Below are 13,456 nucleotides of genomic sequence, written 5' to 3'. Positions count from 1 at the left end.
GTATACCTTCTGTATAGGTGTTGTTTTTATTGGTTAATGTATAAAGAAGCTGCTTTGGCCTATGATAGGGCAGAATAGAACTAGCTAGAAAAACTAAATTGAATGCTGGAAGAAAGAAGGTAGAGTCAGTGAAACGCCATAGGAGAAATGGCATAGTGCTGCCAGAGGAGAAAGATGCAAGCCGCCAGTCAGAACTTTGCTGGTAGGCCATAAGCCTCATGGTCAAATATGAAATAATAGAAATGGGTTAACTTAAGATGTAAGAATAGGATAGAAATACGCTTAAGCTATTGGCCAAACATTTTTGCAAATACTATAGTTTCTGAGTGATTATTTCGGGTATGGACAGCCGGGAAAGAATGAGCAGCCTCTGCCAGCAACTGTCATCATCAAAGGAAGTCGGGCAGGAATTCAAACAAGGCAGGAATCTGGAGGTAAGAGCTGCTACAGAAGTCATGGGGGAATGCTAGTTACTGGCTTGGTTAGCCTGCTTTCTTACAGTACTCAGGACGACAAGCCCAGGGATAGCACAAAACAGGTGGTTTTTTTGTTGTTGTTTTTTTGTTTTTTCCTGAATCGCAAGGATGTTAGATCAGACACAAGAGATGGGCAAAGGACGGCTATTGAGGTGAAATACAGCCTAAGATAACTTGACTCTGGATCTGCAACATTTCACAATCATAGTTGTAAATTATCCTTCTGGAAATTTTTCTTAAAAATTATGCTTATGTGTGTCTGTGCACATGAATACAGTACTTGCTGAGATCAGAGCTGTTAGATCCCATGGAATTGGAGATAAAGGCACTGTGAGAAGCCTGGTGTGGATGCTGGGAATGGAACTGTGCAATCTTATTGCTGTGCCTTCTCTCCAGCTCCTCTTCAGCAAACTTTAATGAAGATGCCCTCCCCTCGCAAAAAAAAGACTGCTTCACAGATGTTTCCTAAGAGTTTGGTGTTAAATAACACCAAGAGTTTGGTTGTCACACAACAAATATAACTTTGTGTCTGGTTGCTTTTTATTGTTATTATTTATTTTTTGGAGACAAGGTTTTTCTGTAGCTTTGGTGCCTATCCAGGAACTAGCTCTTGTAGACCAGGCTGGCCTTGAACCCCCAGAGATCCGCCTGTCTCTGCCTCCCCAGTGCTGGGATAAAAGGCGTCACTGCCCGGCTGTTGTTGTTTTTAAATCTGCGGGAAAACTGTTTTCCTAAACTCTCTGGGGCTAGGGTTTGGGAAAGACAGACCTGAGGAGTAACAGACCTGAAGCGTCACCACACTGTAAGGCCGCAGGGCGGATTTTATTCCTGGAGGCACAAAGTTCTCGTCATCCTCCTTACCCTAGGCATTTATAAGTTTAAGTTCTCTGCCAAGGGGCCAGGAGCAGCAAGGGGTTGTTGGCTAGAGCCACCTGAAGCCTGAGGAAATGCCCAGTACTCCCCTTAGAGCCCAACCCCGCCCGCTCGCTTTCCAGCCCGCTGGGAACGTGGCATTTGTCGAGCACCCCTTCCGAAGGCCACACCCGGCGCTCCGCGCTCCCACCCAGCCTGGTTGCGGCTTGCAGCCCCCTCCCCGAGCGCAGAGGGACGCACCCGACAGGTTAGGGGGCGGAGCCAGTGTGGCGAGGTGGCGCCGCCAGCGACCCACCCCAGGTGCAGAGCTGCAGCGCCAGCCGCCTTCACAAGGCCACTAGAGCGAGGGCGGGGTCGCCGCGCGTGACACACGCACGGACCACTCGCTGCCCGCGGTTCTTTTCCGCGGTCCCTGGCGAGTGGGCGGGATTGGGGCGTATGACACCACGCCCCTCCCGTCGTCACGGTACAAACTGTCCCCGACAGCTGATCCCGGCACGAGAGGGTCAGGCGCACAGTGATGATGTCACCAACGCAAGCTCCGCCTGAATGAGCCCCCCCCTCGGGATACGACTCTGGTGGAGGGCCTTGCGCACGGTGATGACGTCAGCCCCGCCCTTCCGCGGACTGGAGCGCTGGCGCCCGCCGTCCCCCCTCAGAGGGGCGCTGGCGCGCGGGGTGGGGCGACCTGCGGTCTGTGGGAGTGCCGCCTTCGCCTCCGCGGGGACTAGTGAGCTGCCCGGCTGGCGATGAGCGGCTCGGGGGACGAGGGCCCAGAGGCCGGGGCCGGCCGGGCGGGGGGCCGTTCTGAGCCCGAGGCCCCGGTCAGCGCGCTGAGCGTGGACTTGCCGGGGCTGCTGGGGCAACTCGCGCGCAGCTTTGCGCTGCTGCTGCCGGTGTACGCCCTCGGCTACCTGGGGCTGAGCTTCAGCTGGGTGCTGCTGGCGCTCGGGCTTCTCGCCTGGTGCCGCCGGAGCCGCGGCCTCAAGGCCAGCCGCCTGTGTCGGGCGCTGGAGCTACTGGAGGACGAGGAGCGAGCCGTGCGCCTGGGGGTGCGCGCCTGCGATCTTCCCGCCTGGGTGAGTGTTGCCCCCAGGTCCGCACCACCCATTTCCCCTCCTCGGTGATGGGTGGGGACTCGGGCTTCAGCCCAAGTGAGGAGTCCGCGCCGCTTGCCCCAAATCTCGGCCCCATGCGGGGGCCCTACAACCTGGACCCGGACCAAGGCAGGTGTGTGCGCTTAGCCGTCTGCCTCCTTTCCTGCCGTCTGCCTACCTAAAGTGGGTGTCCACGCACTGGCAGCCCGCTCCGCCAGCGGCTTTCCTTGGGGCTCCTGACTGTCGTGGCCTACCCTGGTCCTCAGGGAAGGGCCGGCGTCTGGGTCCCACTTTGTGTCAGCACACCCACCTCCCTGGCCTTTCCCCACCCACCCTCATCGAGGGCGAGCTGTCTGGTCATCTGCTCCCAGTCCTCTTCCAGGCTTCCCCCTAACTCCATCGCTAACAGAAGTGCTCAGGTAGTGAATACTTCCTAACTTGGCCGTATTGTCATTGCCAGTTGCTCGGCCTTTTCCTCCCCTCCCTCTGGCAGTGACTACCGCCCTGAAGCCTACCTTAATGGGCCATGAGCGATGCTGTCTGCTTTCCCTAGCCGAGTGATTCTGCAAACCTTTTGCCAGCGCGGCGCTACAGGCCTGGAAACGTCCAGATTCTCTTTTCTGATTTAAAAGTAGTGAGAACCAATGTGGGAAAAAGTTAATCCTAAACTCAAGAAGATTCCTTCATTTCTTAGTTGTGCCTGACACGGTTGACGTGTTCCTGGAAAGCTTATGTTAGAATAACTGAAATCTCTGTTCCATTTTTAAAAACACCAGATGTAAGACTAAGTACTTTGCTGGTTCTTTCTAGATCCAGTGTGAACATATGTAGGGGGACGTTATTAGTTTTATTTTGTTTTTCCTAAAGTAACTTTCTACTTACTTATTGAGTATTTGAACCTATTGGAGTTGGCTGTATCTTTTTTCCACCCACTGTCTTTTTTAGCAAGGATCTAGTGTCACGGTTTCAGATAAACGGAAATAGTGCGTATCCAGAGATAAATGATGCATCCATTAGGCTTGATGTATACTTCTTTGTGGAAGTAGACAATGTGAATTTTAGAGGGAAGAAAGAGGAGATTTTAGTGGAGAGAGAGCTTGGAGAATGTTCCCTTTCTACAACTAGGAGGCATATGGAATATATGGTACAACTATCCAAAAATAGTTAAAAAGCAGGGGTTCCCAAAAATCAAGAGGAACATAATAGGTATTATTTGGTGATGACAGATAGCAACTGGAGCCAATACTCTGATAGTGTGGTACCCTGTCAGAACACTTCGATAGTGAGGTGCCCTGTCAGAACACTCCGAAAGTGAAGTACCCTGTCAGAACACTCCAATAGTGAGGTACCCTGTCAGAACACTCCGATAGTGAGGTGCCCTCATCAGAACACTCCGATAGTGAGGTACCCTGTCAGAACACTCCAATAGTGAGGTACCCTGTCAGAACACTCCGATAGTGAGGTACCCTCCGAACTGAAAACTCGGCTGCACGGTGGATGTATAGCCAGCAGGGCTTGGGAAATGAAAGTAACTGGTATGGCACAACATCTAGCTGGCAGTAAAGCAATGCATGAAAAACAGGAAGTTAGAATGGCGAAGGTGAGAAAAAACAAGAAACGGTGCCCTTTGGAATGCTGTTGCGGTATCTTGTCTCTGCTACACTGATTTAGGTGCTGTCAGAAAGCTTGTAAAACCCTAGTAGTTAAATGACCAAACAGCACAAATAAGACTGAAATCTTTAGGAGCAGGGTGGTGCCGAATTTCAGAAATACTTGATTATTGAGCAACTGACATAAACTAGCTTTTAAAACGTGTTTGCAAACTGCAAGTATTTTTACAAGGGAAATAAAATACAGTTGCTGCCATAATGAACTAAATTTTGAATGGAATAAAAATGTAATTGGCCAGTTTTTTAAACTTGTTTTCTCCTTGCTGTGTTGGAGACAGACTTGCAGCTTCCTGCCTGATAGTAGTGGTCTACCACAGACCTATATTGACAACCCCCTGCATATTGCATAGTTTTGTTTTGTTTTGGTTTGGTTTGGAGGCAAGGTCTTACTCTGCGGCCAACGTTGATCATCCTGCCTCAGCCACGAAGTGGTGGGATATCAAGTATGTGCTAGCATGCTTCTCTGGTTTCTGGGGTTTCTGGATATTGGGGTGATATTTTATCTTGAACAAGATGTACATGCCAAGAACTGTACATGTTTTAAGTGTTATTGATGACTATGATTCCTAGTGGAGTGGAAACATGAGAAAACATTAGCTAATATGCTATCAACTTCTATTCTCATTTACACACAGCATTTTATTTAGCAAACTGAAAGTGTAAACTGGGCATAGGAATAAGGCAGAGCTGCACTTGTATTTTTATTTGAAACTCACAGCTTAGTAAAGTGTAATTCTTTCCTGTTTTCCTCCTGCCAGTAGATAACTGACATTATGGCTGCAAGTATATAGAAACATCAACCTGTTTTGTACAGTGTTGCTTAACCTGGTGAAAGGTGTTCTTTTAGTACTCAAATATTTGGACAATTGGGACTTGAAACAGTCTGTTCCGTTAGATATGTTCTTCTGTGCTGTTGTGTACAACTTCAAAGGGAGACAACTTTCTTCCCAGTTTCTAAACTTCTGGAAGTTTAGGAGAATGTAACTCTAGCCAAACATATAATACTTATAATCCTTATGTCCGCTACAGGCATCAGAAACACGTATTGTACATGCATTACACTCATAGACATAAAATTAATTATAGGACTTTAAAAATAATTAAATAGGGACTAGGGATATGGCTGGGCAGTTAAAAGCACTTGCTGCCCTTGCAAAGGACCTGGGTTTGGTTTCCAGCACCCATATGGCAACTGACAAACATCTGTAACTAGAGTTCTATGTATCTAAAACCCTCTCTGGCATGTTAGATTAAAATAAATTTTAAAATGCATGGTAGTCTCATGTAAAGAAAGGACAAAGGCTTTCTTGGTACTTTCAAACAGTTTTATGATACTTGTATCAGATTGGTGTAGAATTTACTTTTTGTTTTTATTTTTTTGTCTTTTCGAGACAGGGTTTCTCTGTATAGCTTTGGAGTCTATCCTGGAACTTGCTCTGTAGACCAGGTTGGCCTTGAATTCACAGAGATCAACCTGCCTCTGCCCCCTGAGTGTGAGATTAAAGGCGTGCATAATCTGAGGCACTCCCTAGCACTCTGAGGATGAGATACAGGTACTCATCCTGAGTTCCTTCTTTACATTCACACCTGGTTATATCTAAGTAGTACAGGCTGTGGCAATTGGATTGCATTACCATGTATTCTAAATGTTCTAGTAACTTAGAACATAGTATCCTGAGGTTTCTTAAAAATAATCAGTAAAGTAAATACCTTGATTATTGTTTAACTACAATAAATTTAAATTTACCAGTATCTATCCATCAGCCTGTATGTACAGGGTTTAATTGTGTTTGTATTTCAGATTAATATTATGCTCAGTTTGAAGATAGGACTTAGATCATATGAATACTTTATTTATAGTTATGAGTAACATACTTTATGAAACATATCTATAAATCTAGCCTGGAGGTTGATTTGTGTACCTGTAATTTTATGATGTACTGTGTGTGGCCTTTTGCATTTGGTTAACAGTTTATCAAAACATCTCTCTTAATTCCCATGATAATTCTGTCCCAGAGGAACTTTGTCATACTGTTATGATTAGGTGTAAAAATCAACCTGTCTTCACATTTATGTTCCTTTCAGGTGCATGTCACCAACAAGCTAGTAGGTAGGCTGATGCTAGCCTCGGGTAGCATCGTTTTGAAGAAGGACCAAGGAAGGTTTTTTTGGTTAGGGGAGTGGGTATAAGACTGTGTGAGTATGGGATTGGATGTGAACAATAGAAATCACGACATATTCTGTGAGACAGAAGTCCCACAGGTCAAAGAAGGCAGCGATGGAAAACAGTTATAAGTTGTATTTTTGGGCCCCCTTCTTTGGAGGGACCTGTGCTAAGATCTATGTAGTGGTAGTTTCTTGGCCATCAGCCAACAAATAATGACAGACACTTATTAATTATGAAATCTCGGCCTATAGTTTAGGCTAGTTTCTAATTAGTTCTTATAACTTAAATTAACCCGTTTTTATTAATCTATGTTTTACCATGTGACTTTTTACCCTTTTTTCATTTTATATGTCCAACTCCCTCCATGTCTTCTTAGCAGATCCTGTGCACCTAGATTCCTCCTCTTCTTCCTTTCTCTCCCTGGAAATCCCACATATACCTCCTGCTTAGCTATTGGCTGTTCAGCTTTTTATCACACCAATCACAGTAATACATTTTCAACATTATGTACAGATATTCCACAACAGATGTATTAAGTTCTTCCTGTGATAGAAAGTGGACAATAGACCAAGTAATGACAGCCAGCAGTGCTCGCATTGACCCTGCTCAGGCCCTAAACACTGCGGAACACAGTACTCCCACTGGACTCTCCCACACTTTTCTGGATGAGGAGAAGGCGGCCTCCAGTGGACCTGCCCAGACTTTAGTAGTAGGAGCAGGTGTGCGTCCACTCAACTCCACATAGGCTCTAAAAACTGAAGAGGAGAGGTGTTTCTTTCTTGAGATTCCCCAGACATTTCTGGCAATTTGCAGATACCTGATCAAAAATAATCCCACATTCTGTAGACATGGAGAGCTTGGGCATGGCAGAAGAAATAGTAGTATGCTCAGAGATGTAAGCTTGTGAAGTCAGAAAAGAAAGATTATAGCGTGCCACAGACTCATTTCATATGCTGCTTTAGAGTCTAGAAAGCTTCCAGGCAAAGTAGTACTTGGATTGTTGTGTCCTGTACATTGTATAGCCAGAAATACCCATCCTGCTCTTTTCAGTTACACAGTTCTCGTTTACTTCTGTGAACTTACTGTTCGTTAGTAACCTTGTGTTCTTTTTTTGAGATTTATTTATTTTTATGTGTATGGTGTTTTGCTAACATGTATGTCTGTATCACCCACTGGCAATGCCCTAAGAAGCCAATGGATTCATTTGGAACTGGAGTTGCAGAAGGTCGTTAGCCAGTATGTGGATGCTGGGAATCAAACCCAGGTTGTCTGGAAGAGCTGTCAGTACTCTTAAATGCTGAGCATCTTCCCAGACTAAGCAATATAGTTCTTAAGAAAGTGCTTCTGTCTCTGTAATGGTCTTTGCCAAATGTCTTTTTTTCCCCCTCAATTTTATTTACAGATATTTTTTCCTGATTTTGCTGTCATTTGATTTTTTTACTCACTTATTTTTATTTTATTTCTTAGAAATGTCTGAAAAGGATTTATTTTTAGTTAATGTGTTAGAATGTTTTGTCTGCACGTATGTAAGTACATTCATGTACAGTGTTCCAGAGAGGGTTTTATAGACACAGGAACTCTAGTTACAGATGTTTGTCAGTTGCCGTATGGGTGCTGGGAACCAAACCCAGGTCATTTGCAAGGGCAGCAAGTGCTCTTAACTGCCTAGCCTTATCTCTAGTCCCTATTTACTTATTTTAAAGTCCTACAATTAATTTTAATTTTATGTCTATGATGGTAATGCATGCACAATATATGTTTTTGATGCCTGCAGAAGACAGAAGAGGGTATCAGATCTCCCAGAACTGGAGTTGATTTTGAACTTCCATATGAGTGTTAGGAATAAAACATGGGTTATATGGAAGAATAGTTAATGAATATTGTTAACTACTAAGCTGTTTCCCCAGCACCAAGATCCATAATTTTTAAAATTAGGCCATTTATTTTTCTAGAATAGCTTACCTTTGAAGGAACTAGCTCAGTTTATGGGTAGGACTTGCCTTTAAAACTGTTGTTTTTTGATTCATTTATTACTGTTTACTTAGGGTAACTCTTGCTGTAATAAAACATGACCAAAAGCAACCTGGGGAAGAAAAGGTTTTTTTTCACTCACAGTTCAATATAGCAGTTTATCATCAAAATAGTACAGGCAGGTACCTGGACTCAGGAGCTAAAGCAAAGGCCATGGAGAAATGCTGCTAACTAGCCTGTTTGTCATGCCTTGCTCAGCCTGCTTACTTACTGAACCCAGGACCACCAGCCCAGGTTGGAGCCACCCACAATAGGCTTGGCTCTCTCATCCATCAAGAAAATGCCCTACAGCTTGATTTTTATGGAGGCATTTTTTCAGTTGAGGTTTCCTTCTTTCAGTTAACTCTAGCTTGTGTCAAGTTGACATAAAACTAGCCAGCACACTTCCCAAACTGTCTTAGATACTTTTCGATTGCTGGGATAAAACACCATGAGCAAGGCATGACAGAAGAAAGAGTTCATTGGGGGCTTATCATTTGAGAAGGTGAGTCCATGACCATCATAGCAGAGAGCGAGCATATCAGCAGGCAAGCAGGTATGGTACTAGGCAGTAGCTGGGAGCTTACATCCTGATCCACAAACGGGATGCATGGAGAGAGGGAGGGAGAGAGCAAATGAGGTGGGTGGGATGGGGGTGGACTAACTCAGAATGGCATAGACTTTTTGAAACCTCAAAGTCCACCTTCAGCGACACACCTCCTTCACTATGGCCACACCTCCCCATTCTTCCCAGTTTCACGAACTGGGGACTAAGCATTCAAATAAATACATTAGTCATTATCATTCAGACCATCAATCACACTAACCTTATGAGAGATGTTCTGTGCTCCAAATATGCTAGGTCCTCGTGATACAAAAATGAATATGACAAGGCCTAAAACTAGGAAATATTTTCTGACAGAGCTTTAAAAAGCCATACTATGCATTGGTACTTTTGTTTCCCAAGCCAGCCCTAGTTTATTCATTCTTTTTTTTTTTTTCTTTTTAAGAAACAGACTGTTTAGCCCAGGCTGGCCTCAAACTCATGATCATCCTGCCTCATACTCAGAAGTGCTGTAGTTACAGTCACTATGCTCGGTATGTTTTTTTAATTGATGAAAACTGTATATATTTATGATGCACAGCATGTTGCTTTCAAATATGCACACACTGATCAGTGGCTACATTGAGTTACTTTACATATGTATTACTTCTCATCTTACCAAGGTATTCTTTATAGTGAGAAAATCTTTTAGCACTTCTCAAGAATGCATCAAATTGTAATAATTGTAGTGATCATGGTCTACAATAGATCTGTTGAACTTATTTCTCCTAACTGAATTTAATAGCCTTTGATCAGTGTTTTTCCCTTAATTCCTTTGTGGTTTTCTTGTCTTGTAAAAGTTAGAAACAGTTGTGAAAATATTAAGAAGGTTTTTTACTTACTTTGTTTCCTTGTTTTGAGACTGATTTTGTGTATGTCAGGCTAGCATCAAATTCCCTGTGTAGCTGAGGATCTTTCTCCTCCCTCCGTGTGCTGGTATTACAGGTGTTTACCACCATGCTGGTTTATGTTGTTTTAGGGTTCAAACCCAGGATGTCATAGATCCTCGGCAAGCACCGATGTACATTTCTGGCCCTAAAACAGTTAATGTTTTAACTCAGGGAAAAGATATTAAATATGTAATCCAGAACTTGGAAAGATGATTCAGATATTAAGAGCACTTGTTCTTTCAGAGGATCTGGGTTTGATGATCAGTGCCCACATGGTCTCACAATTATCCGTAACTCCAGTTCCGTTGGACACTATGCCTTTTTCTGACCTCCTTAGGCATCAGACATGCAAAGTGTTGCACATACATACATTCAGACAGAACACACATAAGATAAAAAAGAATAAATCTATTACAGTCCCTAATAATTAACTATCCTTGTTGGTAGTTGTCAGAACATTATAAACTGTGTGAGATTGCTATGTATTTTACTATTTGTGTTGATAAGTGTATGAAAGATCATTTGCTTGGGGAAAAAGATATGGTGTAGAAGTTTAATTTTTCTGGGCTCTGAACTACTGATTTTTCTAAAGTTAGTCCTTTTATTAACTGGTAGTTTGTAAAGTATAGGCTTTTTAAAAAAAATGCCATTTAAGTGTGGGAGTCTGCGTTTCCCAGTGGATATCCACGCCCGACCCAGGCTGCGCGCTTCCTGAACTCGGGCCCACGAGAAGGGACAATTTCCTGAGGGTTGAAAAAGAGACACAGACACAAAGAAACCCTGCTCATCTACAAGAGTAAATGGCAACTTTATTAAACTCAAGTCAGATATTTATACCAGTGGGCAACCAGGATCAAAAAGGCAAGGCCTCCTCCCAACCAGAAGCAGGAGGAGAAGATTAAAGCTTCCCGGCCCTTCGGGCAGGGTCAGCCAGGGGAGGCAGGCTAACTGCTCACTGCTAAGACCTTGAATACAAGTGGAATCACCATAACAAAGAGAACCAGGTTCTTGCTAAGTTATCCCCTCAAGCCAGAGCTGGAGCAGAGACTCCAGGAAGCCGGAGGTCACACGGCCCTGCAAATCGCCAGGAGAGAAGGGAAGAAACTTTGTTAGCTACATTTAAGGTATTTTGTACATTCACTAAGTCAATAGCAGTACTCTTAAAATCAATCCGATTTAAAACAAATTGTTTTAATTTCCTTTCTGAGATGATCTTACTTTGTAGTTCAGGCTGCCTGGAGCTCACTGTGTAACCCAGGTTGGCTTTGAACTCACAGTAGACCTTCCACCTAAGTCTACCAAGTGTTAGGATTACAGATATTAACCAACATGTTTGCCCAGACAAAACAAATATTTTCTTGACAAGAATTAAAATTCTAGGTTGTATTGATGTTTATTGATTGTACAGGTAGGTCTAATTTTATGCTATGTTATTGTTAATTGTCTTTCTTTATGGATACTTAAGGGTGTTTTATGGGCACTCTTGTTTAGGATGCCTCTGAGTATCTAGTTCAGCAGGCAAAAGTGTCAGTGCAAAGTGAAACATCTCTTATAGGTGCGCCTCTTGAATAAGTCTTTGTACTTGGCTACTGAACTCCAGGACTAGTGTGGCCTAGCAGTGCTGAAGTGAGACAGGAATACAACAGAGATATGGAGTATTTTCTCTGAATTTATCAAATGCAAATGGACTAGACATTGTTGATGTATTTATTGCCTGTACATATGATATATAGTAATTGTACTTATATGTAGTTTTTCTTATATTAGTTATAGCCTTTTAATTTTAGACAAAAGGGGAAATGTAGTAATATTTCATTTTCATTTTAATAGATAAAGCTTGCCTGAAGTTCAGAGAGTAAAACAGCCACATTGGCCATCCTACTACCAGGCAGTGATCACACACACCTTTAATCCCAGTAGCCACATTAGCTTGCCTTAGAAACCAGCCAGTAGTGGTACACACCTTTAATCCGAGAACTAGAGAGGATTATAAAATGGGAGGAGACTGCTCTCAAACACATCTCATTCTGAGATTCCTGGAGGCAGGATCGCCATTTTTTGGACTGAGGTCGAGGTAAGAGCAGTGGCTTTGCTTTTCTGACCTTCAGGTTGAGCCCCAGTTTCTCTGTCTGAGTTTTATTAATTGTGCTTCACAGCGGCATTCATTATGCTTCTTCACATGTTTGTAATGGTGTGATTGAAACTGAGCTTGAAGGGTGGTGGTTGTTGTTTAATCGTAGAACAACAAAATTATTTGTAACAAATGTTCATTTGTATTTTATTTATTACGTACATTAATGGATAAACAGGTATTTAAAACTTTTTTTTTCTGATGTAAGAGGAATGTACCCTCATTCTAGAATATTCCAAGCTTTCAAGAAAAATAAACAAGGGGAAAAAAGAATCCTAATCAGTGGTAACCATTTATATATACAGGTACAGATATACAATTTTTAGTAGTAACAGTGATTGAACCCAGGACCTTCCTTGCATATATTAGTCAAGTTCCCTACCATTCAGGTATTTACCGAGCCTTTTTAAAGTTTAATATTTTTTTCTTGAGCTAAGATGATGACATTAAACTCACTGAATAACTCAGGCTAGCCTTAAACTTGTGATTGTTCTGCTTCAGCCTTCTGTCTGTCTGGAATTATAGGTATATGCTACTGTGTTTGGCTGGCACTTCTTAGTCTTGCTATGTTTGGGTGTGTGATATGTGTGTATATATATATTTTTGACGCAAAATAGCTGTTGTTCTAAAGTAAGTAAGAGATAGTTTACATTGAACCAGGCGTAAGTGACCATGGCCCAGAAAGAAACACATTTAGGTTATCCACAACAGCATGATCCACTGTATAAGTGCTTATATGAACCTTTTCCCCCTTATGTTTTGTTTTTAGTAAATAACAAAAGCTGTAACATCTTCCTTTGGATTCAAAACTACAAAAAATCAATTGTTTCCATAGCTTATTTCAAAACTACCCACGTCTCTTGGGAGAGCTCTGTGTAGTTTCAGTCCTCTTGCCTCTCCTCTGCTGTTTTCCTCTCTTCCCCTTATTTTCCTCCATTACTGTCTCTCTCTCCCATTCTTGGTGGGTTTTATTTTGTTGTACTTACCAATCTTCAGCTCCTGTCTGAGGTGATCCTTTTATTTCATCCTCTCGAGAACCTCGGATTACAGTGTGTTCCATCATGCCTGACTTCTTCAGAGGCTACAGGTGCAAGGACATGAGCTGCCTGTAGATATCTAAAATCTCACCTGGAACATAAGCAGCAAAGTAATGAAGAAATATCTGGGGAGCTGGGCGGTGGTGGCGCACACCTTTAATCCCAGCACTCGGGAGGCAGAGATAGGCGGATCTTTGTGAGTTCGAGACCAGCCTGGTCTACAAGAGCTAGTTCCAGGACAGGCTCCAAAGCCACAGAGAAACCCTGTCTCAGAAAAGAAAAAAAAAAAAAAAGAAATATGTGGAACATGGAGGTAGAGGTGTTTGTAGGCTGTTTGAGATGCTTCCAGTTTGAAGAACTGGTTGGTTACTGTATCTGTGCATTAATTGCTAACCTAAATTGTCTTGCCCTTTTATAAGTTAAAAACATTTTGGCACCTGCTAATGAAGAACTAGTTTCCACCTTTGAAACTCACTTCACAAAGGGCTAGATTCTTTTTTT

At 43.0% G+C, this 13,456-nt stretch overlaps 1 protein-coding gene across 3 annotated transcripts in view; it reads left to right on the top strand.

Moving 5' to 3' along the window:
* The first annotated feature begins 1,986 nt into the window (after positions 1-1,986).
* The window catches only part of Esyt2 (extended synaptotagmin 2), a 107,771-nt gene continuing 96,301 nt past the window's right edge, over positions 1,987-13,456 (top strand). The window contains exon 1 of one of the 3 annotated variants that reach the window (XM_085698045.2): positions 1,987-2,428. In XM_085698045.2, coding sequence (XP_085554171.1) covers positions 2,099-2,428 — 330 coding nt within the window. In that variant the 5' untranslated portion in view covers positions 1,987-2,098. Of the gene's footprint in view, positions 2,429-4,022; positions 4,047-13,456 lie in introns of those variants that run through there. The other 2 variants (XM_085698046.2, XM_048437753.3) reach the window with 2 other exon arrangements.

The sequence above is a fragment of the Myodes glareolus genome, chromosome 11, assembly GCF_982192425.1.
Source record: "Myodes glareolus chromosome 11, mMyoGla1.1, whole genome shotgun sequence".
In the NCBI taxonomy this organism is placed as follows: Eukaryota; Metazoa; Chordata; class Mammalia; order Rodentia; family Cricetidae; genus Myodes; species Myodes glareolus.
This window is presented reverse-complemented; position numbering and strand designations above follow the sequence as displayed.